We start from the raw sequence: 24,781 nt of genomic DNA, 5'->3' as shown, positions 1-24,781 counted from the left end.
AGCTGTTGTGCCGTTTGTGCACCCATACAGTTTACAGATGACAGCAAACAATATAGATACACATGACAATCTCAATATTATGCCGTGTGTAAAATATTGCAATACATTAAATCATAACCGTTTACAATTTTGCACCATCAGATTGTTATGAACTCACGGGCTAAGTGAGGAAATACAGTATATTAGATGTTTGGCACGCTGGCGTCCACTTTAAACTGTAAAGTGGGGATAATTTGTCAGGCAAGAAAGTTGAAAGGAGGATAGGTAGCAGATAGACTCAGCTGTAGGCAGCTTCCTTCCCCTCAAATCTACAGAGGCACTTGTTGTTTCAGCAAACTGACTGGTTCTCCCCAAATGACACAGTTATTTCATTCCATTCTCCAATTCGAACTCTTATACTCCCTCCCTTTGTCTGAAATTGCCCACAGAAAATGAGACTAATAATTCATTTTCGACAGCCCAGAGCAGCAAGCGATGCTTAAGTCTTTATGCCATTTACCGCTGGAGCTGCAATTTGAACAAATCCTTTTGCTGCCGAACTGCAAGCTGCACATTCTCTCCACATCCTCACAGTGTCAGACCCAATGTGATGGTTTCTGTGCGTGTATGTGCATAAAAATTACTTAATTATTATTAAGTGGTAACTTTGTAACAATGTATCAACAGGATTCTCAGTAGTTCTCCCATTAAGCAGTTTAATTTAGAAAACGGACACAGACATCATTAAAGTTACGTTTGAAATGTCTTGTGTATATTCATTCATGATTGTGGGTAATGTAGTAAATATTCTTACACTTCCCTTCACTTTTTCAGATAAGAAGAAAAAAAAAAATCACACTAACTGAAAGTAGCCAAAGGAAGGCTATTATGTCACTATTGGTAGCACAGCTCTGTTTGGAGACCTCTATAAATATACATAGGAGGCACAAGATGTGGAGGGCAGAACAAAGCGGTATTAATAGTCAGATACACCATGAAATAAGTTGCTGGAGGTGAGTTACAAAGCAGCTTGCAGATACACATCAAGTTGTCACAGCAGGAAAAAACAATTTACCTGAACATCGCACTGAATTAAGGTCAGCTAGATAACGTGCCATTGCACTGCAATAATACAAACATGCTACTCATCTTTGTGGATTATGCTGCTCAAGTATAGTTAAGTCACTATAAATTAAGGGTTTCAGAAATCAACACTCTCACCGACTAAAAAACACACTCTGTACCACAGTAAAACACTCATTAAGACAGAGAGAAGATGCATGAAAAGATGATTTTTAGGACTTACTCACCGTGGATAGGGTTGTGTCCCACTGTTAGGGGGATAGGCCTTTCAGGCTGGGTCTGGATGTGAGTCTGTGTGTGAGTGGTGTGCCTTTGGTAGTATTTGGGCTTTATAATATACTGCTGGCTCTGACCAGGGTGAACTGGCACAGGTCGAATTCTGAAGGAAAAGCAGAGCACAATCAAATGCAAGAAACAAATCAAATACAAAAAACACATTACAAAGACATGCATACACTAAAAATGACACTTTCATGTCTTTTGGATCAATATCAATTTTATATGTGAACAAGTCAGTTTTAATCATGCTCATAGCACTTTGTAGTTAACAGGAAAATGCCCCAACACTTTAAATCTGTGTTCACAGTAAGCGATTTCCTGTGACAGCTCACAGAAACCAGCTGCTGTCACAAAAGGGACTGGGATGCTGCCACCAGTGTCTGAAGGTTTTGGCCCATAGAGAGCACTGCAGCCTCATCTCTCTGCCCTCTGTGATTCACTGTGCATTGACCCTTTGGAAAATGTGATCTTTTCCCAACACTAAAATCTTCTGCTTCTTTGTAAAAAGAAATCTTCTTACCACTTCCTGAAATTATCACTTTGGTTTTAGGAGGTGATAATATTTAAGAGCATCTCTCTCATGACAAATTCTTTGAGTTCCTCCAGAACAGCATCATCCCCCATCGCTTCCACTTACTACCCTTTCCCTTTTCATCAGCCTTGTCCTCAAACCACTGAGATTAAAGCTTTTTTAATTCTGCTCAATGGACAGGTCGACGCTGCAGAGAATACGTCCCAAGGATGTGTCCTCTTAAGTACAGGGCAGTCAACTTGATTTCACTGACAAATGAAACAATTTTCCCCAGGAGTTGAACCCGTAGGACTATTATGATACCCTGACTGCACTATTAAGTGCAATTACTGGTTATGGGAAATATCCCTACAATTTAAGTACTGATTGCAGTTAATTTTGGTTAACACATTTTCTACAGGATCAACTGAGATGACACTCCGACTCTTCGTAAAGCACCATCATCAAGTTAAATTTTCTTCTAGTTAGTATCTCTGAGTGGATCAGCTCTACCCCCTCTGTGTCAGGGAGTCACCAAGACATTTATCAAATGTTAAGCCAAAGCAATGCAAGCAGACATGCACTAATCTTTTCCTCTTTTACAGCTCCATAAAGAATGTATACTTTATACTTTAAATCTCAGGGCCCTGTGGTATGGTGAACTCTTTTTAAGCCTTGTACTTAATAATAATAAAATAGAGATGGATCAAACTCTCACCACACTGACTAGCTGTCATATATGATTCCAGCTGAAAAAGTTGAAAAACATACAGGAACAGAGGTTTTCTGCAGATGATTATGAACATGTCCTAATACTATGGTGTGAGATACTGACTATTTACAATTTTTTCCACCTTGAAAGTAAGATTTCACAGTTTTTATATTAACAAAATACAACTGAAACAAAAACAATTCTAAAAGTGCTATTTTATACTATGCTATACTTCTCACCCAGAGCAGAGGCCCTGGTGGATCGATCCCCAGCTACCAAGCATCCGATTCATTCCAGTAAACCGGATTCACAGATTTGTTGACTTAACTGCAGGTTATCGCTGAGGGTGGCTGATTAGTGGCCAAAAAAATCAAAGTAAATTGTGATGCAAGCTAGAATCTTCAGAATATTTTTGGAATATTATTTACTTTCCAGACAACATATTGTAAATGAATGAGACAGACTGGAACCTAAAGCGATTTAGTGTCTGGGATCACCCAGCATTCAGTCTATTGTACAGCTCTGGGATCCTGCCATGAAACAGTATTGTAAGGGCACTGTAAGCAAGTTCAAGTAAAAAAATAATACATCACAAAACACTAAATGCACCTATTGGTGCTAAAGTACAGGGTGATATTAGTGATATTAAAGCCCTGTTTGTGGCACATTAGTATATGTGAGGGGGCAAACTCCTCAAGATGGGTGGTAACCATGGTGACCATTTAGAAGTCGGCCATCTTGGATACAACTTTTGTTTTTTCAATAGGAAGAGGGCCATGTGACACATCAAACTTATTGGTAATGTCACAAGAAAAACAATGGTGTGCTTGGTTTCAACGTAACTTTATTCTTTCATGAGTTATTTACAAGTTTCTCTTTGTTCACAGCCATTGACATGTCGAAGAGGTTAACATGTGAGGAGCGGATCGAAATTGTGTTGATATCTGGTGAACGCAGTAACCGGGTCATTGCAGAAGATTTCAATGCAAGACACCCTACGAGACCACCCATCTCCCATGCTACAGTTAACAAACTGCTTGCTAAGTTTCGTGAAACTGGTTCAGTGTTGGATTTGCCAAAATGTGGACGCAAGAAAACTGTCACTAATGAAGAAACATCAGTGGCTGTCCTAGCTTCATTCAGCAAGCGCCCACAGCGTAGCACTCGCCGCATGTCGCTGGAGACTGGCATTAGTCGACCATCCCTTAGGCAGATATTAGATACTCACAAATGGCAGCCTTACAAACTCCAGCTACTGCAGCATCTCAACGAGGATGACCCAGATCGGCGCACAGAATTTGCAGAATGGGCAAAACAAAAATTGGAACAGGACCCTCAGTTCACGCAGAAGACTTTGTTCAGTGATGAGGCAAACTTTTATGTGAATGGTGAAGTTAACAAACAAAACCACCGCTATTGGTCTGACACTAACCCACATTGGATGGATCCCTCCAGACTGTTGGAACAACAAAAGTGATGGTTTGGTGTGGTATATGGGGTACAACGATAGTGGGTCCAATCTTCATCAATGGAAACCTCAAGGCCACTGCATATTTGAAATTTTGATGCATTCTCAATCATCCAGGAAAGTAAATCTCCAAAAGTTGAATCTGTTCATCTGGACGTAGTGTTTTTGTGGGAGAAACGTTTCGTCACTCATTCAAGTGACTTCTTCAGTCTCAGCTGACTGCAGGTTTCCCCAATCTTATAAACAGTACATTTGCATAATGACTGAAACCAGCCCACTGAAGGAACAATGGGCTGGGAGGTCAGTTCCTTAATCTTAATTATGCAAATTCTCATGACCTTTGATCAACAACCACTGACCAAAACCCACTGACCAAAGACCACTGATCAATGGCCATGAGTACCATTCACAGAGTTGGGGAATGGCTGCAATCACAGCATTGTAAGATGGCGAAAGATGTACCCTTAAGCCCCCTCCTCGATTCAGAGATGGTCTTTCCCTTTCCACGTAAATGGCCTCCTTGACTCCGCACTCAAACCAGCGTTCCTCCCTGTCCAGGATGTGTACATCCTCATCTTTGAAAGAGTGTCCACTGGCCTGTAGGTGTGAATAGACTGCAGAGTCCTGGCCCGACGAGGTAGCTCTTCTGTCTTGTGCCATCCGCTTCGCCAGAGGTTGTTTGGTTTCCCCGATGTATAAATCCTGGCAATCCTCCTGCACTTAACAGCGTACACTATGTTACTCTGTTTGTGTCGGGGGACCCGATCCTTGGGGTGGACCAATTTTTGGCGCAGCGTGTTTTGGGGTTTAAAAGCCACAGAGACCCGGTGTTTAGAAAAAATGTGTCTCAACTGCTCCGATACTCCTGACACATATGGGATCACTACAGGTTTTCGCTTGGGCAGCGGTTGTCCTTCTCTCCTGGATCAGCTGGAGCTTTCTTTAGGTGCCTTTCCAGTTTTGACAAAAGTCCACCTGGGATAACCAGATTTACTCAGGGCCTTCTTGATGTGCAGTTCTTCTGCCTCCCTGGCCGCTGTGTCAGTGGGGATGGTGTTCGCTCTGTGTTGTAGCGTCCTGATGACATACACAGCAGCTGCTTTCCATCTACATAACCATGAACTGAAACAGCAGGTCAATCTGCCTGTCTTTAAGCAGTAACTGAGAAGAGGTACATTTTACGTTAAATTTAATCATTTGAATTAAGGATACTGTCTTGAACATTGGGTCGTTTTACACCGTAATTCATATCAATATTAGCCCTTAGTATTTGAATACTAAATTTAACACTTATTAGACTGGATATAAGCTGGCTGTCTTGACACACTGTGATTGTAGTGTTTGTGTATTCCTTCAGCACATAAAAATAGTACATCTATTGGAGCTCCCAAATGCTGGCACAGAACTATGGTAAAAATAAAGTCGGTATGAATATAGCTTAGGGCACTGATCATTGTTTGGTCAGCTGTCAGTGATCAGAGGCACTAGGCATCCTCTACATCCTTTATTATTAAAAACAATGGTGTGAATGCTCGTGTACTCCAGGCTGATACACTGTACTTCCCATTCTTTATCTTCTCAATTGACCAAACTTCACGCCGTCAACCATGTTTACTGCTTAATGAAACAAATAAATGCCTGAGCTACATTCAGACAAATGGGACATGTGGTCTTAATTGCCATCTTTTAGTCCGACATTTCGGAAGATTAGCAGCTTAGCTCAACGTTGTTACAGAGATCAATGTTTGAGATCTCAAAAAAGACAGATTGGAAGGCTGCAGATTTGAACATGAGGACTTTCTGGTGTTAACAACATATAAAAAGAGGAATAATGATTATTTCTTTTCCACATGCATTCTTGCCGCAACCAAGTCACAAGAAACTGCCCCTGTCCAGAAAATCATCTCACACACTTCCATATCGAGCATTGGCTTAAAGTGGCTGAGTGCATCAGCATTTTTTTAGTCATGTTTGAAATGCCATGAAGTCTGGAGTTTTGACTTAATTTTGTAAAGTAATCAGATGTTTTATCTCTAGAAGTCTTTCAAGTTGCCCGTACAACCATTAAGATTAGTAGTCTTCTGGAGGTACTGGTCCGTGTGTGTGGGCTACCATCAACTACTGTAGCCAACCTTTACATGGAGGAGGTGGAAAGACACGCTCTTTGCTCTTTTAAAGGGACAGTACCTAGCCACATGTTGATGACACTTGGGTCAAAATCAAAACCCAAGAAGTAGAAGCCTACACTGCTCACATCAACTCTATGGATAAAAACATAAAGTTCACCAGGGAAGACACAAAGGATAACAGTTTGCCATTCCTGGACTGTGCCATGCGTATTCAAGAGAATGGAACCTAAACATTGAAGTTTACCGGAAGCCCCACACACACAGGGACCACCACCCTCTGGAACACAAACATGGAGTAATCAGGACCCTACAACACCGGGCAGAAAATGTTCCCTCTAAGCCTGAGGGGAAAAAGAGGGAACACTCACATGTAAAGGAAGCTCTTAAAACATGGACTTCCATCAAATCAACAAAGATGCACAGAAAAGAAGATCAGACACCAACTAGGAAGGGCCAGAAAGGCAAACGCAACAATATTGTCATCCCCTATGTGACAGGTTTATCACAGAAACTCTTCTCCAAGCACAACATCCCAGTGTACTCCAGACCCAGCCACACACTCAGACAAAAAATGGTTCATTCCAAGGACAAAGCTCCTAAACACAAACTTAATGTAGTGTATGCTGTACAGTGTAGCAAGGAATGCTCAGACCTCTACATTGGAGAGACCAGACAGCCACTTCATAAACACATGGCACAACATAGAAAGCCACCTCGACAGGACAAGACTCGGCGGTCCATCTGCATCTAAAGGACAAAGATCACTCTTTCGAGAATGCCAGTGTTCATATTTTGGACAGAGAAGACATTTGGTTTGAAAGAGGAGTGAAAGAAGCCATTTATTTCCAATATGAGCGACCATTTTTGAACAGAGGGCGGGGCTTACGACACCAACTGTCTGTCTTTATTCTGATGGACCAGACATGAGATCTGTAAGTGATTTGTCAGAGCATCCTCAATCCCAACACTTAACATACCAACAATTTGTCACGTCCCAATTAGGGCTGCCACAAACGATTATTTTGATAGTCGACTAGTCACCGATTATTTTTGCGATTAGTCGACTAATCAGATCATCATCCATTGGACGTAAAACGTACAGCTTATTGCACCAGCAGCATCTGCTCTTATATAACTATCATTAGCTTACAGCTTTAAGTGTTTACGGTATGTGCTCACTAAAAATAAAGACAAGATGATAGTTTATTAAATTTTAATGAAATTTGCAGATTCTTTCGGTGAAGTTTAATAAACTCCTTGCTATCTAAAATATAACGGGACACCGGAGTATATTCTCGAGAATCTCACACTTCTGATAATCAGTTGTTTATTCAGCTGTGTAAAAACGATAACTTTAATCTCAGCCAAACCGATTTACTCAGGAACAAATAAAATATTAAAAAAGCCAAACAATAACATTTTGAAGTTATCTAAGTGACTTATATATATTTAACCTGAGTAGCGACAGACGGCAGTGGGTTTGAAAACGATTTGCCGGGAGTCCGGTGCTCTCATGGGCTCCAGTGAGCCTTGCCCCCGGCTAGCTATCGAGCTAGTGGGCAACAGACGTCTCCGAAAATGTCGGGGCGCTTTTGAAAATATGTGGTGTCTTGATAAACTGAGCAGATATTTGAGGTTTACACAGCTACATTCTCACCTGAAAATATGTTAAACGTTTATTTTGTGACCCAGAAAGAATAATAAGAGTAATATTAAAACTAACTAGCTGCCGCCATTGTTGTAAACTGAGCTGGGCTGCGCTATGAATTCTGGGACACAGCTTCTTCTTCTTCTTCGGGGTTAACGGCAGCTGGCATCCTTGTACATGCAGTGCTGCCATCTTCTGTGTCAGGCCGTTATTACACTCTTAAATCCTTCTACTTATTCCTGCGTCTTTTGTGATCTTACAAAGCTTCAAACGACGCGTCGACTATTAAATCAGTCGTCGACGATTTTGATAGTCAACATAATCGTGACTAGTCGACTAATCGTGGCAGCCCTAGTCCCGATACGTCTCATAGTAACGCAAAAGGTAACCTTCCCTATGCTATGCTCCAGATTGTGGATGGAATCCAATAGAATGATGCTCCTGGCAGTAACACACGTTCCAGCCATGTATTCCAGCCCTAACCTTAACCACAACCTTAACCATATCAGATAGTTTTTTCCAAAGCGATTCATGATGAGAAAGCAAGATAAATTTACATGTGTAGATCCAAACAGTTCTCATGTTTCCAAACGTGTAACATACCGACGATTTGTCACATAGCGTCGGAATGTTACTTTTTGGCATGGGAACGTGTTGGATTTGTTGCTGTAATTATATTTTTTCAAACTGTGAAACAAATTGAATAACATTCATCCATCTAATGTTGGGTTTAGTGGTGGGGAACAACTTTTACTTTGTGCAGCACTCTCTCTGTGACTGTTTCACCCAGTCAGAGCAAGCAGCTTCCAAGAACCACTCGCTGAGTGGTCGGGTAATACACATTTTTATGTAGCAACTGAAGGTTGCCAGGCAGTCGATCGATCTAAGATAGCAATAATAATGACACAGAGCGAAATGTAAAAATAACATGAAAAAATAGTACAGAATATTAAGCAATAACGGATAAATGAAAGGTTTTGCAGAAATTAAATTGCATTTGAACAAAAACAAAACTGTTATCAAAAAAGCAATTAAAAATAAAATAATTCTTATAAATTAAAATATGTAATATTATTAGTAATTATACAAAGTTTTGGATAACTCCTGTTGGTGGCTTTCAAAGAAAATGTCATTAATACAGTACACACAGCACATTATACTGTATGTGCAGAAGATTTAACACTAATGGAAAATGATATGTCCTTCTCCGGGACTGGAAAATGAGGGATACAAGGAGAGTGCATGGCCACAGAAAGAAGATGATAACATGGAGGGAGAGCCATTTGTCAACCAGACATATTTTCATCCCTTTCATATGATAGGCCTCCTGCCACAGTATAAATAAACAGAAAGTGATAGCCTTGTACATAGCTCAGCTATGACCCTGTAAAGTCTTAAATAGCTCTTCTGTTCAGATTATGCAGCAGGCTAATGCAGAACTGTACTGTAACTTTTCACACCTCATTGTATGAAATGTTTGCTTGTACGATGCAGTCATGAAAACATTTTGTGGTTGAAGGGTTACAATTATCTGTTAAGATAAATTTGTGTCTGTGTACTCACAGTGGACACAATGGCGTATGTAAAAAAGCTTTTGTGCATGCTTGTTTATATAAACTGACCAGCATCTAGTTTGTTATGGAGGTGACAGGTGTTGTAATCTAAATTGAGACAGGCAAGGGGAGCATATTTGACTTTGTTTACTGCTCACTCCCCTAAATGAAACCTATAAAAACATGTAACCTTTCAAATCTGCAGCCAAGAAAAGCACTGTGTGTGTAAAAAAGATTTGTGTGTGGACTTAGCCAAAAAAACCCTGCAAGTTACAAGTACGAATTTTGACCCTATTTCTCTTCCTTTCATCTGATTGGTCAATGTCATGTCAATCACAAATGTAACAATCCAATCAGAGAACAGATGGGTTTGGCTGTCGGAGGGGCGCTTTTTTGAGCTGCAGGTCCTTGAAGGGTAATACAGTTTGAAGCTAGAGGATCTCTATATAAATACCCGATAGAAGCTAGGTCCCCTAACTTTCAGCAGCTGTTGAAAGGAAAAAGTTGTGGTATATCAGTGGTTAGAAATACTTATTACTACTTATTACTTTAGGATTATTTTAACACAAAGTCAGGGCTGACCCGGGACCATTGCTGTGAGTCACAGTGCGCAGCATAAAAGTCCTTTCACATCCGACGCAGGATGTGCTGCTAATGCTAACTGCTAACTAAAAGCAAAGGATCCAGAATTTGTTGCTGGCTGCTGGGCTCTGTGGGTTTTTGCAGCAGCTCTACCTGTACTAGATGCACCTGCTCCTTGTTGTTTCTATCTCTGACTTTATGTCCTCTACAAGAGTTTCTCTTTTTTTGCTAGTTCTTCAAATGTTCAATAAAAACATGTATGCTAATTCATAACGAAGAAAGCTTTGTAATGAAGACTGTCATTTCCAAAACACTGCCCCCCCCCCCCCCACGGTCCGCAGCGCTGTTGAAAAGGCTGTGGAAGTCCCTGTATTAAACACATAGTCCTGTGACACAAAAATCACCAAACTTGGACGACCACAGACTGTTTTCCTTCGTGGTGATGAAGGAAAACGCTGGGTTGGCATGTAAAAGGGCATTTATTCCCTTCAAAGACCTACAAAGTACAAAATATTTATGACCACATTTTGAGCCCATAATTTTCATCCTGCCTCAAGAAAATATCATGACTGCATTCACTGGCAATGAGTGCAACAGTAAAATAAAGAAATTATTTAACAAATAAAAAAAAGACAAAAGTTTGGAGGGTGTCCAGTGATTGTTACAAAAGCCTGCTGGTCTTGAATATCAGATTGAACTATTTCCACACAAACAGATCGGTGAGTGAGGTGCGTACGTGTGTGTGCCTGTGTGTGCGTGCATGCATGTGTGTGTGTGAGTGCGCATTCATATCTTTGTGGGGACCAACAGCCCTTATGGGGACCAAAATCCTAGTGACTAACCTAATGGTTAGGTTTAGGGAAGGGGTTAGGCTTTTCATTTTTCATGGTTAGGGTTAGGGTAAACGGCTAGGGAAAGCATTATGTCCCCACAAGATATGAATAACCAACAAGTGTGTGTTTGTGTGTGAGACAGAGAGAGAGAGAGAGGAGGGAGGGCTGAATCTGTTCACTTTCGGCCTTCAATGCTGTGGCCACAATCACAATCCAGTGCCGACCTCCAGAACTAGCTGTCCAAGTCTTCCCCACAAGAACTGACATACTCTGGTCTACCGAAATGAACCCGCTGAACCTCACAAGTGCCCTCACACATACTAGTGAAGGCAGTCGGACTTCAAGGAGGGAAAGCAGCAATATCTACACTGAATAAGATCTGATAAGATCAGATCAGAGTTTCAGTAATAATCTGCAAAGACTGTTTAATGAACCCTGGCAGAAAGTACAAGACAGCAGTTGAGAAATCAAGACCCGTATGCCAAATTTGGTCCTCTGTCAAAAGGATTCAGTTCCTCAATAACAGTAAAGGTTTCCACTATGATTGCTTTCACCACAACTTGCATTCTAAAAAAAATCTGCTTTCAGTTTTTCAGATTATATTTTTCCATTTGTATTCCCTAACTATGGCAGTACCATTTCTCTCTCTCTCTCTCTGCACTACATCCAACAACTTCTCTTTTGGACATGGTGGGTCTGCATGTACTTTGTAATGTGTACATGCCGCAGAAAACCTGCAAGTTTCACATGACTACATGATCAGAACTAAGAGAATTTTCCTCTGTTAGTCTCTAAAGAGCATGTGTGGGCTGTCAAATGACCACTAAATTAGTCCTAATGATCACAACAATGATTAAGAAAGGAAACCGATAGCTTATTCCCTTCAGTGCAGTTTTTCTAGAGTAGTGTGGTCACTTGACTTAATGAGCCAACACTTTGCTCAGGCACATTGTTAATGAAGGTTTTCATGAATAAATTATATAATTATATAGCGCTTTCCTACTCTACAACTTACCTCATTCATACAAGCACTTTTATTTGATGCGTAAGTGCTTTCTATCTAACATCCACACATATTCACACTCCGACTTTGGGTTTGGACATTTGGCATGCAGACTGGCGAAACCAGGGATCAGTTAGCAGATGACCTTCTATACCTCCTGGGCTACAGCCAAGCCAACTTTTCTAACATAGGTTATGAGGCTCCTAACACCATGGCTTGGTATTATTTTCACCTTGTGAGACTGTGTGTGCAACATCCTGGCAAAATGTGGTCCTGGATAGAGTTAGTGAAGCAGGGACTACTACAAAAATGGTTCTGGGTACTTTAACAGATATTTGCATGTTTATCCATTTGGACACATTTTGTCAACATCACTGCTCAAACAGGAAATCTCAGTCTTTATATGTGTTTGGTTAAAATTTATATATGTGGTCCAAGATCTCAAGTGTTCACGTTTTTTTATAAATTCCTGAAGTTCAAATTCAGTCAGTCTGAACCTGTGTTACATGTTTTAAATTGTTATGAAACTACAGTAGAAATGTAATGTTCTCAGTTGCAGTCACTCAAACTTCTATTTCTAAAGTGTAACTGTGTTCAGTTCTGGCATACTCAAAGGGTAGTGACTTGTCAGTTACACAGTGGACCAACTCTTAAGCGCGCTCTGTTTTATCGTCCTTTTGGACTCTAATAGGAACCATCATTTTAAAAAATGACCTACATGTTGTAAGATTAGCAATGAACTCACCTAAAATCTACTGGGGTCACTGATGAAGAGAGTGGAGCAGAAGGGTTTTTTCTTAGACTCCTATACAACCAGATTGTATAAATAAGAGTGCAGGTTTAAGGCACTTCCGCTTACTGAAATTTCCAGAACCGGAAACTACATCTATTAATCACACATAAACTGACTGAGGCTTTCACAGTACTAAATATGAAAGGTCTTAAAAAAACAGACACAACAAGCCCTGGCGCAGGGTGCCACCAGTGCATCGAGCCACCTGGGGGGCTCTTCAACTGGTGGGAGAGGCTATTACATCTTGCAGGAGGTCTCCTCTCTTCAGGAACTCTCTCTGCAGGAGGGGGAGATATAGGAGAGGTGGAGGAAGATCTCAGCCTGGGCGTCTATTGTCTTGTGTAGTCTGGAAGATGAGTGGATGACGGGGTGGGTGCAGTTTTCTCTGTGGTGGGGTCGGGTGGGCTGTCCCGGGCTCTGTGGGGCCAGGCGGCGCTGCCGAACTGGGCCCCGGTCTGGATGGGCCTGGGCCCCCTTTCCCTGGCGGGTCGCGGAGTATGGGGGTGCCTACTGGGGTCAGCAGGGGGAGCTGGCCCCAGGGAGGGGTCACTTGCCCCTCCCTTCCTTCCCTCTCCATCTCCAGCTGCCTCCCTCTTCCCGCTCCACCACAACCACCCACACATTCAAGGCCCATATTTAGCAAGTGAAAATAAAATAAAATAAAATAAAATAAACAATAAAAGGTGAATCAAATAGACCATTACGGCAAGGCTGGGATGGTCCATTTGGTAAATCCGTTGGGCATCTTTCTTCGCCTTTAGACAACAATTCTGATGGCAAAAGAGCCAAACGGGACAGGCAAAAAAACAAAGAAAAAAGAATTAAATGATTCAGGTCTTTACAAAAAGAATGAGGCAATACAGTGCCATTCACCAGCTAACGTTCCAACTGAAGGCATTCTAGACAAGCGCAATATTTTGAACAATTATAAGATGGATCCTATCTGTAAACATTTCTGTTTCCACTCCAATCTTAAAACCACTAGACATTTTTCAAAAATGGAGACTTTATGCACAACACACAGCCAACTGCTTTTTGTGCCATTTATGCTGTTTTCCTATTCATCATTAGAGGGACAAAAGAACAAATACATTCACAACATTCTTGTTAACTCATTACTGAAACATTGGTTGGGAAATTACATTCAACACATCCAAGCAGCATCAAAGCCAAAAAACAAATACTGTGAACTGCAGACGTGACCCAACAAGATTTCCATGTACGCTGGACAAATTTGTATCTTTTTGAAACAAATTTTCCAACACAAGGCTTCTAACGCTTTAGCTTGGTATTAGGTTTTTGGATACAGGACTGGATTATATACTGATTATATACCATCTGGCCGGGGATTTTAGGTTTGCATGTTCTAAGTAGGCTAGACAGAGGATGAGAGTGGGGCACGGTGGGAATGCTGCTACACAAGTAATCCCAAAAGGAGGGTTTACATGAAGAGGATGTGGGACAATTCGATACCCAAAAGCAAAAAAACTAGTAGCTAGGTGTTTCTACATTTAAACGAAGCAACTGCTAGCTCAACTAGAGATTGATGAGGTACAACATAAATGCTAAAGCAAAAGGGAGTTTGGACATCAGGTCAGGGGGGAGATACCATCATCCTCACCATCGAAGATTGAGTACCATGCCCCATGAACAACTGGTGCGTTGAAGACATTGAATGTGAAAGCCCTCGGTAAGTGTAAAGATGTGAATGTAGCATTATGGACAAACTCTACTGCTACCAAGACGGAAAGCAGCCAACTCATCTACATTACAGCAGCAGTGATCACTGAGATGTTTGGCTACAAGATGAACAGCCACAAGGAGCCGTACCCTCCATGGACACGGAGACTAGAGGCCAAGATCAAGTTAGCACAGTGGGAATTTAGCCAACTATCGGAGCTGCAAAAACACATGATCAGAAAAGGGATGCCAGCTTGGCCAGCTTATTTTCCCAAAGGCACTAATCAGGGCAGCACAAGAACTAGCTCATAGCTAATATTGCATACTCCCTGTATATTATCACTGTGACAGTGTTGCAACTACTTGCACTTTAAATTCTAATTACACCCACACATAAACTACAAGTGCTACAAAGCACTTGTTTTACTAATTTATTACTTTCTTTTTAGTTGTGTGAGGAGAACCTGCAAAGTAAGAGTTTCATTGCTCTGCATAACCATCTGTGTTTTGGCATGTACATGACAATAAACTTCTCGAATCTTGATAGATAAATATATAGGGGACTATTTTTTCTTTTGCCAGGTTGAGGATGGGATTTTGGGGTGTAGGTCAGAGCATGGAGAGCTAAGGAGGGGAAGGGCTTCAGATTTAGGCGGAGCAATGTGCAGAGGCTGCAAGTTTGGTGATGTGGACGTGATGATAAACTCTATACAATAATTATTTAAAATGTGTTTCTTGCATTTCTGTAGCCAGCTGTAAGGTCAGTTTTCCAATTCAGGCAATCACCTGAAATTTAAAACTGACCTGTTTTTATTTTGTCATTATTTTAGTGCAATTAATCCTGATGTTATCCAAAAGTTATTTTCAACCTTTCAGAACGTTCTTATTCTATTTTTTTTAGATGTGTTAGTTGTCACGTTATTTGTTGTACCCTTTGTTTATCAGTTTTGATTAGAAATTATGCCTTTGCCATTATTCCTACTGTTGCAGGAGCGGTTAAAATGACCACTTCTGGAGATTTTGGAACACTAGCAGTTCTAGTGATAAGGTCTCTTGTAAATCTGAGCTTACGTTAAGTGTTTTACTTTTCTCTGTTTTTGACAGAGGCAAATGGCATACCCCCAAAACAACATAACAATCCATGTAATAATCCAGGTTGTGTATCAGTTAAAAAATGTGTAGATATGTGTAGATAAATTTGGTCAGCATTGTTGTAGAAAAAAATATTAATTATCTGTATTCCACACAAATGACCTAACAAGGAATGGGGAATTAATACTATATTTTGTATTGTACTCTATGACATAACCACTCTTCTGCTTGAACCAAAAGGAGAATAGGTCCTTGTGAGAGATAAATGCTTTCTGCAAATCAAGAACAGCTTTCGAGGACACAGGTCTGGTAGCAATTATGTGTGCCTGTGCAGGACATTAAACAAAAAACTCCTCTTAACGTTTTGCAGAGTGCATCTTAAACACTGCACACAAAATGTGTTCATTAACATACTAGAAATATTCATCTTCTAACATGCCAACATTAAGCGGACACGCTGGTCATTCTGGACATTTCCATCAACATTTTGCTGTAACACAAACCTGAAAAGGGGAAAATTGTTTTAAATCTACTTTCAACAATTGGACCAGACAAGGCATCGGGACAGTTTTTATCGTGTCTGATGCGACTGCACTTTCTCCAGTCATCTGCTATAGTGACAGGCAAACCAAACCCAAGTCTTACCCACAGCTTTAGTTAATGGCATTTCAAGTCCACATATGAAAGTGCCGGCAGAAATTTTACCTATTATTACACTGACTGCTGGAGAAGGAGAGTACTGGCCATCCAAACTGCAATAACACAGTCTTCACAGTAAGCAATCCATGTTTGGAAAAACACACTGAACAGTCCATGTGTTTGTATCAGCAATACAGTTTGTTTGCAGGCCTTATCATTAACCATATCAAGGATTTCTACTAATCATCAGCAGATTATATTCGTTAGTATCTCCCGGACTCCAACTATGAGAAGTTACAAAGGAAAAAAAGCAACGGTGTCCATTGATACTTTATATCAAGACTCTCCATGCGCTCAACAATATTCCAGATGTGGAAAACAACATTGTTAGAGGCATGGGCGTGTTGCCAAGTGGGTCACTCTTGAAGTTGAAACATGGAAAAGTTGTGCAACAATCTCCTGGCATCACTTCTAAAATAGGTGAAAATAAAGCCAGAGCTGCCTTCAAATGAAACGTGAGTTTCTGACAAACGTAATGTGAAATCTTTAGAATATTTCCACTTTCAAGGTCACTGACAGCACGAGACGTTAGCCTCAACTTTAACAACACTCTAGTTTTCACACAGTCATGCTCATCCTGTACACTCCACAACATACCCACTCAACATCGCGCCTTAGACACTAGGAGGGGGGGGGGCATCTTCCTGCACCACTGTTTCTCATACCCTGTCTGGGACGGGGGTCTGCAGAAAGTTTGTCCTGGGCTTTGGCATCGTCCCGGTTTGCTGCTGGTTCAGGACGGCTTATGCTCGCTGGATGCTTCTGCCCCTCCCAGGGATGTGGGTTGCTTGTTGAGGTTGGGTGTTGTCGTGTGGTCGTTGGCCCTTTCTCTCGGTGGATTCAGGTGGCTTGGACCTCCTCCTTGTCGAAAGGGGGCTCTGCAGGACGCCTGGTGATTCGTGGGTGCCTGGGCCCCTGGGAGCCTGTTCTTGACTCGCACCGGGGTGGTCAGTATCTAGTGGAGTTTACTGCATTTCACCTTTGGTAATGTCGATTCTCACCCCATGTAGGGCGTCCCTCCCTCTCCTGCTTGGATGAATATGCAGATGTTACAGAGATGTACGGACTCAGATCTTCGGTACTCTTGGGGGCTGCAGATGGTATGGTTGTCCTGGTTCCATCTCTTTCTGCCTCTGGCTCTGGGGGACAGATATTGCGGCTTCCCACCCTGTTTATCAAGTATGTTTGTGACAAAGACACATACAGAAACACTGACTCTCAATCTCTCACTCACATCCACACTCACACAACAAGTGAAAGGTGGGACCCAAATGCAGACACGGTAGGAGACGGAACTGAGTTTTAAACAAAAGGCGAGCCATTTATTTGGCTGACAAAACATGAACACAAAAACAAAGCAAGAGTGAACAGGGCAAATCCTAACCTGAAACCCAAACTGGGAAATAACTAAACAATTATGAAAACTCTGACGAGAGACACTGATATGAAACTGAACAGGTACATGCGACTATGGAACTATGAAATAAACCAAACATAAACATAAACCTGATCAGTACAAAGAACTCTGAGACATGACATGGCTAGACATGAAAGCAAACAGACAACCTGACAAAGACTGAAAGAAAACACACAGACTAAATACACACAGGAGGTGTGTGGGGAAACAGCTGACTAGAATGACATTATGACACCATGGGGAAAGGTAACAATAAGCACAATGAAAGACTTTCAAAATAAAGCAGGAACATAACGGGACGCAGACATGACACATGACAGGTTAAGACACATGAACCAACAAGGGACTAGGGATGGGTACCGGTATCCGGTGCCATGATGGCACCGGTTCTGACATAAACGGTAGTAACCAGACCGAAAAGCAGCGCACATTTCGGTGCTTTATTTCTGTGCTTTTTTTTCCTGAGCTGTGATACACTTTAGATTCTAGCCAATCATTTTACGTTTCCGAGGATAGTAGGCGGGGCCAGGTACGTGCGTTCTTTTAGAGCAGAGCTACAGATTAAAAATGACCAAGGCAAAGCGGTCAAAAGTCTGGCTGTACTTCACAGCAAAATATGCAAACTCAGCAGCAACAAGTGCTTTAAGCTGATACTGTGATACTGTCAAAGGAGGTAACACCTCGAATCTGATGAAACACCTGGCGACGCATAGCGTTTTTTTTAAAAGCCGAGAAATGCGCCGTATTTGATAGCTTGCTGTGAGACCTCACACCGAGCGCATCTACTGCGGGTGGGTTGTCTGTTATCGGACCCGGAGTTAGCAACATCCCCCAAAAACACAAAGAGGAGAGTCCTGGCCCCTAGCCCTGCCAGTGTAGCAGAAATGATGACGGATGATGATGGCAGCAGCAGCCGTTCTTCTCTGCGTGAGTAGCTTCATGTTGTTCGTGTGTAATTTACGTTGAGTAGGCTAACCACGTTATTACATTAATGCATGTAAGGTGAACTAGCAAACATCATCATAGCTACATGCGGCTGTCTTCTTGTTTGATGGCAGATACTCCCTTCACCCTGGCCAAAAAGGCTAAAATGACCAAAGAAAAAGTGGAAAACAGTTAAACATGAGAGGTTTTTGGACAAAGTTTGTGTTTTTTCCATTGTTTAAGCACTGCTTCCAGCTAAGAGTGATACCATATATGCCCCATAGCTGCAGAAAAGGCTAACATTGTTATCTTTTTACAAAAAAAAACAGCTGAACATGAGAGGATTTTGGACCAATTTTGTGTTCTCCATTCTTTAAGCACCGGTTTGAGCACCGGTTTGAGCACTGTTTAAGCACCAGCACTGTTTCAAAAGTACCAGTTTGGCACCGGTATCGGATAAAACCTAAACGATACCCATTCCTACAAGGGACACAGGGGTGATGACATAAAGGGATCTAATAAACAAAGAACTCAAACCGAACAACCTTGGAGCTTAAGATGACTAAATAAAGTTAAACAATGAATATCACAATACACAGTGTTGGGAAGGTTACTTTTAAACTGTATTCCACTACAGATTACAGAATACAGAATACATGCCCTAAAATGTATTTTGTAACGTATTCCGTTCCTTACTCAATGAGAGTAACATATTCTGAATACTTTGGATTGCTTAATATATTATCATGCTTTTTACAACTACATGAATGTACTATTGCTGTGTGATTTATTACTATTACTGAAGGCTACTTGCTATACCAATACCAACTAGATTTTTAAATCTTAATATAAAATGAGTAACAGTAGGGTGGACGGCTGCACTTTTAGCAGCAATCTCATATAGGAAACTATTCCGTACGTATACAGGGTGGGCCATTTATATGGATACACCGTAATAAAATGGGAATGGTTGGTGATATTAAAGCCCTGTTTGTGGCACATTAGTATATGTGAGGGGGCAAACTCCTCAAGATGGGTGGTGACCATGGTGGCCATTTAGAAGTCGGCCATCTTGGATACAACTTTTGTTTTTTCAATAGGAAGAGGGCCATGTGACACATCAAACTTATTGGTAATGTCACAAGAAAAACAATGGTGTGCTTGGTTTCAACGTAACTTTATTCTTTCATGAGTTATTTACAAGTTTCTCTTTGTTCACAGCCATTGACATGTCGAAGAGGTTAACATGTGAAGAGCGGATCGAAATTGTGTTGATATCTGGTGAACGCAGTAACCGGGTCATTGCAGAAGATTTCAATGCAAGACACCCTACGAGACCTCCCATCTCCCACGCTACAGTCAGCAAACTGCTTGCTAAGTTTCAGGAAACTGGTTCAGTGTTGAATTTGCCAAAATGTGGACGGAAGAAAACTGTCACTAATGAAGAAACATCAGTGGCTGTCCTAGCTTCACTCAGCAAGAGCCCACAGCATAGCACTCGCCGCATGTCACTGGAGAGTGGCATTAGTCGAACATCCCTTCGGAGGATATTGGCTACTCACAAATGGCACCCTTACAAACTCCAGCTGCTGCAGCATCTCAACGAGGATGACCCAGATCAGCGCACAGAATTTGCAGAATGGGCAAAACAAAAAGGTGTCCCGATCTGACCCCCTTAGACTTTCATCTTTGGGGTCATCTGAAGGCAATTGTCTATGGTGTGAAGATACGAGATGTGCAGCATCTGAAACTACGGATACTGGATGCCTGTGCTGGCATTTCTCCTGCGGTGTTGCTATCAGTGTGTGAAGAGTGGGAGAAGAGGGTTGCATTGACAATCCAACACAATGGGCAGCACATTGAACACATTTTATAAGTGGTCAGAAACTTGTAAATAACTCATGAAAGAATAAAGTTACATTGAAACCAAGCACACCATTGTTTTTCTTGTGACATTACCAATAAGTTTGATGTGTCACATGGCCCTCTTCCTATTGAAAAAAAAAAAAAAAAAAGGTTGTATCCAAGATGGCCGACTTCTAAATGGCCACCATGGTCACCACCCATCTTGAGGAGTTTGCCCCCTCACATATACTAATGTGCCACAAACAGGACTTTAATATCACCAACCATTCCCATTTTATCACGGTGTATCCATATAAATGGCCCACCCTGTATAAAACAGCTCTACAGCTCCGAACCGTAATAAAGGGACCTCTGGCTAATACGTTGGTTCCCTGTCGGGCTTGTCGCCAAAAACTAGCTTTACTTTGTTGTCTGTGTCAACTGTGCTTGCGAGAGACAGAGAGAGGCATTGAAAGGCTGCTCAAACAGAACTTATTGGTTCGGAGGAAAAAACGAACACAGTGTACAGTCGAGTCTTAGTAGCTTACTTACAACTGGGCTCGTCAGGCTCTCTTTTTGGCTGCAGTGGTTATTATTATATTTACATGCTTCCATCTCCCGTTTCTGGTCGGTGACAGCTCGTACTTTTCCACTCTTTTTTCTCCCTCATTTGCGCTCACAGACACATAACGGGTATGGCAGTCCATTCTCCCTGCAGCACAGACTACACTGCCCATGAAGCTACATTCTTTAGGGCTATGCCTGTAACACTTTGCCTATTGCCTTCATATTAAATAATTTTTTGAATAATAATTTTTCAAAATATTTCTTCACGTCATTATGCGGAGGTAGAAGTGACATGGGCCGCGAGATTGAGACCCAGGCATTAGAGCCTCTTAATGCGTGTTGTTTGTTTCCACCGGCGTGGAATTACCAAAAATAGAGAGGGAACAGCCTAACATATGAAACAGGAAGAGACCGCTGTATAATCCATCTATTTCAACAAAGTAACTGTATTCTGAATACCACCTTTTTAAACGGTAACTTTAAGGGAATACAGTTACTAATATTTTGTATTTTAAATATGTAACGCCGGTACATGTATTCCATTACTCCCCAACACTGACAATACAGGGAAACTCAAAACACCGGTCAGACGACCCAGGACTGTGACAGTATCTGTATTTTTGTGTTCCTTCAGGGCTCTAGACTAACTTTTTGACATGGGCGCACCGGTACGCCTAACTTTAAAAATTTAGGCGTACCGGCACAAAAGTTAGGCGCACTCAAATTTTTCAACCGCATCGCTTAACACCGCAGTTTTACATGTGCACTTTCTTTGGGGGGGAAGTCCATACAGACAATATTAATTTCTAAATTATTAACTAACAAACTTGTGCTTAAAGTGCTTTGTCAATATTGTAGAAAATGTTAAAAACTTAATCATCATCTTGGCCTCCTCTGACGACCTGTTTGCTGCTGTCTGCTGCTGAAAGGCCGTGGGGAGAGGGGACACTTGGGCAGTGCATTTACTGCAGCATATAATGTGCTTTTTCAGCATTCAAAGATTGATGGCACCGTGTCAGAGCACTGGCTATGAATTTCAGACAGATCAGGCCTTAACTTAACAAAAAAGTTATCAATAGTTCTTTTCATCTTTTCTTATTACCCACAGCTACAGTACATCCACTTCTCTCAGGCCTAGGCTGCTCACTAGGGCTGAGTATCATCACTGATTTCTATAATCCATTCAATTCCGGTTCTCAAAGTCCTGATTTGATTCAATTTAGCCTCAGACAGTCAGAAATATTATAATTCTGATCATTTATCAGTACTGATACACATGAGACTTCATCAGAATTGTGAAAATCACAGCAGATGCCTTTGTGTGAAAGTAACTGAGAATAAAACACAGGAAAACATGAAGGAGATTTTCCTGGTCTGGCTTTTTATAGCAGATAACCTTAAAAATATTCTGCAATTTTGCATAATTTTAAGAAATTTAAATTTCTTCAGTATTGAACAGCAGAAATTAGGCTTTCTTGTCCGAGGTCATTTAAGTGAAAAAAGAAAAAGCGCTGTAAACAACGCTAGACTGGTGGGTAATAAGCGAATGAATAATGCAGAAAACAGATTTGAGACGGGAAACTGTTCCTGAAGTACAGAGAGAGAGAGAGCTGTGCAGGAAGTGTGATTTTTATCGTGGTGGAAGCAAAACAGCAAAAGTCAGAGGGAATTCATGACGACATTGATCAAATGTGAAGCGCAGTTTGCTGCTTCTTTTGCTGCAGGCTCGGTGAATTTTGGTTGGAGAGAGGCAAAACCTGCAGCTCAGAATCAGCGCAAAAAGACGTAAACACAGCGCGGACCCGAAGAATCGCTAAGCTCCGACAGCGTGTCCGTGTTCAGGCCGTCGGGTGAGAAAGCCGAGAAAGACGAAGCTGATTCTGATGTGTTGGGTCCGCTCCGTGTTTAGGTCTTTGTGTGGAATCCGTTAATGAATTGATATCACTTTATTCAAGCTACTCACCTCTCTCTTCCACCTGCACTTTCAACTGGACCACGGCCAATCAGAGAGGTCCCGCCCCTGACTATCTCTGATTGGTTTAGTCCACGATAGGGGCATAATGTGTGTCTGTTGTTGACCACACGGAGAGTTACAGAGATTTTTTTTTTGTTACCGGAACAGTTGGTCGCACCTGTGCGACCAAATATTTATTTTTAGTCGCACCACTGAAAAATTTGGTCGCATTTGCGACCAAATTGGTCGCACTCTAGAGCCCTGCCCTTGTATATTTGTTTTTTCTTACAGGTGCGGCAGTAGGCAATACATTGTGAATTTCTATTTGTACTCTATCCTTTTATTATATTTCACCCTATTCCCCCTCCTTTTTCCCCTGTCTGTCCTGTCTTTTACACTGTAATACTATAACACGTAATAAGCAAAAGAACACAAAACACAAAAGGATAAAGAAAAATATGTTCAGCACAACAATGCATTCAGATAATAATTCTGATTGCAAAAGCTGCCAGACAGGACAGGATTCTAAACAATGAAATCCTCCAATGTGCAAATCAAACAAACATGTAGGACTGCCTTTTTCATATTGCTTAAATCAGACACATTCAATCTCAGAGTGACACTGAAAAACTATTTCATGCATTTATAACTTTTAGGCTGGACTACTGTAATTCAAGATGCTCTAAAACTTCCTGAAAAGCATTCAGCTGATCAAGAATGCTGACAGGGACTAGAAGAAGGGACCATATTTCATATATTTCATCTTCACTGGCAAAGCTTGTGGTTAGGGCTGGATGAAGTGTCCCTGAGACCTTTTATTAGTTATGCTGCTGGAGGTTTTCCATGATACACTGAGCATTACCTCTTTTGTCTCTCCTACATCACTATTAGTAATTACTAAAGTGTCTCCAACAGTTTGTCTTTTTCTCTCTTTTCTTCCCCTTACTCCTAACCGGTCATGGCAGATGGCTTCCCCTCCCCTCTGACATCACACAGGCCACACACAGCCCACTTTAATGTTAACTCTCTTTTCTATCGCTATACATGAATATAACTGCACATTTAATCCCAGAGATATCTTAACATAAGAAAAAGAAAAGCAATTACAACAGCATGTTGTTTTTCTACACAATAGAAAATTCTAATTATAGGATTAAGAAGCTGATTAAATGCTCGCGATTTGCTCAAAATGGTCCTGAAGGGAACATACCGGAGAAAGGTCCAGCTCTTCATTATGATGCTACACAGAGTTAAACAATTCCAGATGCTCAACAGAAACTTTTTGTTGAGTTTTTTTGCCTGCAGCAAATATTACAGTTTGCTCAAACTGCTGTGATTAGATGTATTTGTATTGGATTGGATTTCATTTTGTTTTAGTTCTCAAAATTTCCATGTTTATTGCTGTACATTTCATAGACAGTCTTCAATGTGCAGCTGATCTAATGAAGCCCCGAAAGGCTTCAGTCATAAATTATCAGTATAAACAATGTTGTACGTGCAAACAAATTAAAAACCTCTATCAAATCCATCAGTGCTTCTTTATTCCAAAACCTTTAAAGGTGACATTTTCCATTTCGAGGACACAGGTCTGGTAGCAATTAAACGGATAGCTTTCCTCACAATCAAATGCTTTAAAATTCTTTTCTTTAAATCTCTATTGATCCTGCATATCATGCAAATACACACACACGGCAATATCCACCTTGAAGTGGTATAAACAATGTTTTGACCAGACAAGACTACTGCTGAAATAAATCTACTTCAACCACTCCTAAAGAGGATAGCAATCATCCCAAAATGGAACTCTGTTATGAATAACAGAATAAAAGACAGAATTTTTCTTTTATTCTGAATAAAAGTATAAAAGACAAATCTCATTGTTGATGCACACATACATGATTTTTTCACTAATATCAGCAAGATTAATGTATTTCAGTAGGCTCAATGTTTTGTGTCAGTAGCATGTCTTCTGTCGAGACTCTTCAGAGAAGATGTATTGACCTGGCAACCAAGAAAAGGAAAAAAGCTTT

At 41.1% G+C, this 24,781-nt stretch overlaps 1 protein-coding gene across 7 annotated transcripts in view; it reads right to left on the bottom strand.

The window, feature by feature from the left end:
- Positions 1 to 24,781, bottom strand: part of ltbp1 (latent transforming growth factor beta binding protein 1) — a 132,830-nt gene that overhangs the window by 79,002 nt on the left and 29,047 nt on the right. For all 7 annotated transcript variants that reach the window (XM_026190474.1, XM_026190476.1, XM_026190475.1 and 4 more), the window contains exon 4: positions 1,290 to 1,441. In XM_026190474.1, coding sequence (XP_026046259.1) covers positions 1,290 to 1,441 — 152 coding nt within the window. The remainder of the gene's footprint in view (positions 1 to 1,289; positions 1,442 to 24,781) is intronic.

Source organism: Astatotilapia calliptera, chromosome 13 (assembly GCF_900246225.1).
Source record: "Astatotilapia calliptera chromosome 13, fAstCal1.2, whole genome shotgun sequence".
NCBI lineage: Eukaryota > Metazoa > Chordata > Actinopteri > Cichliformes > Cichlidae > Astatotilapia > Astatotilapia calliptera.
The sequence above is the reverse complement of the archived record's forward strand: the minus strand, read 5'-3'. Positions and strand labels throughout refer to the sequence as shown.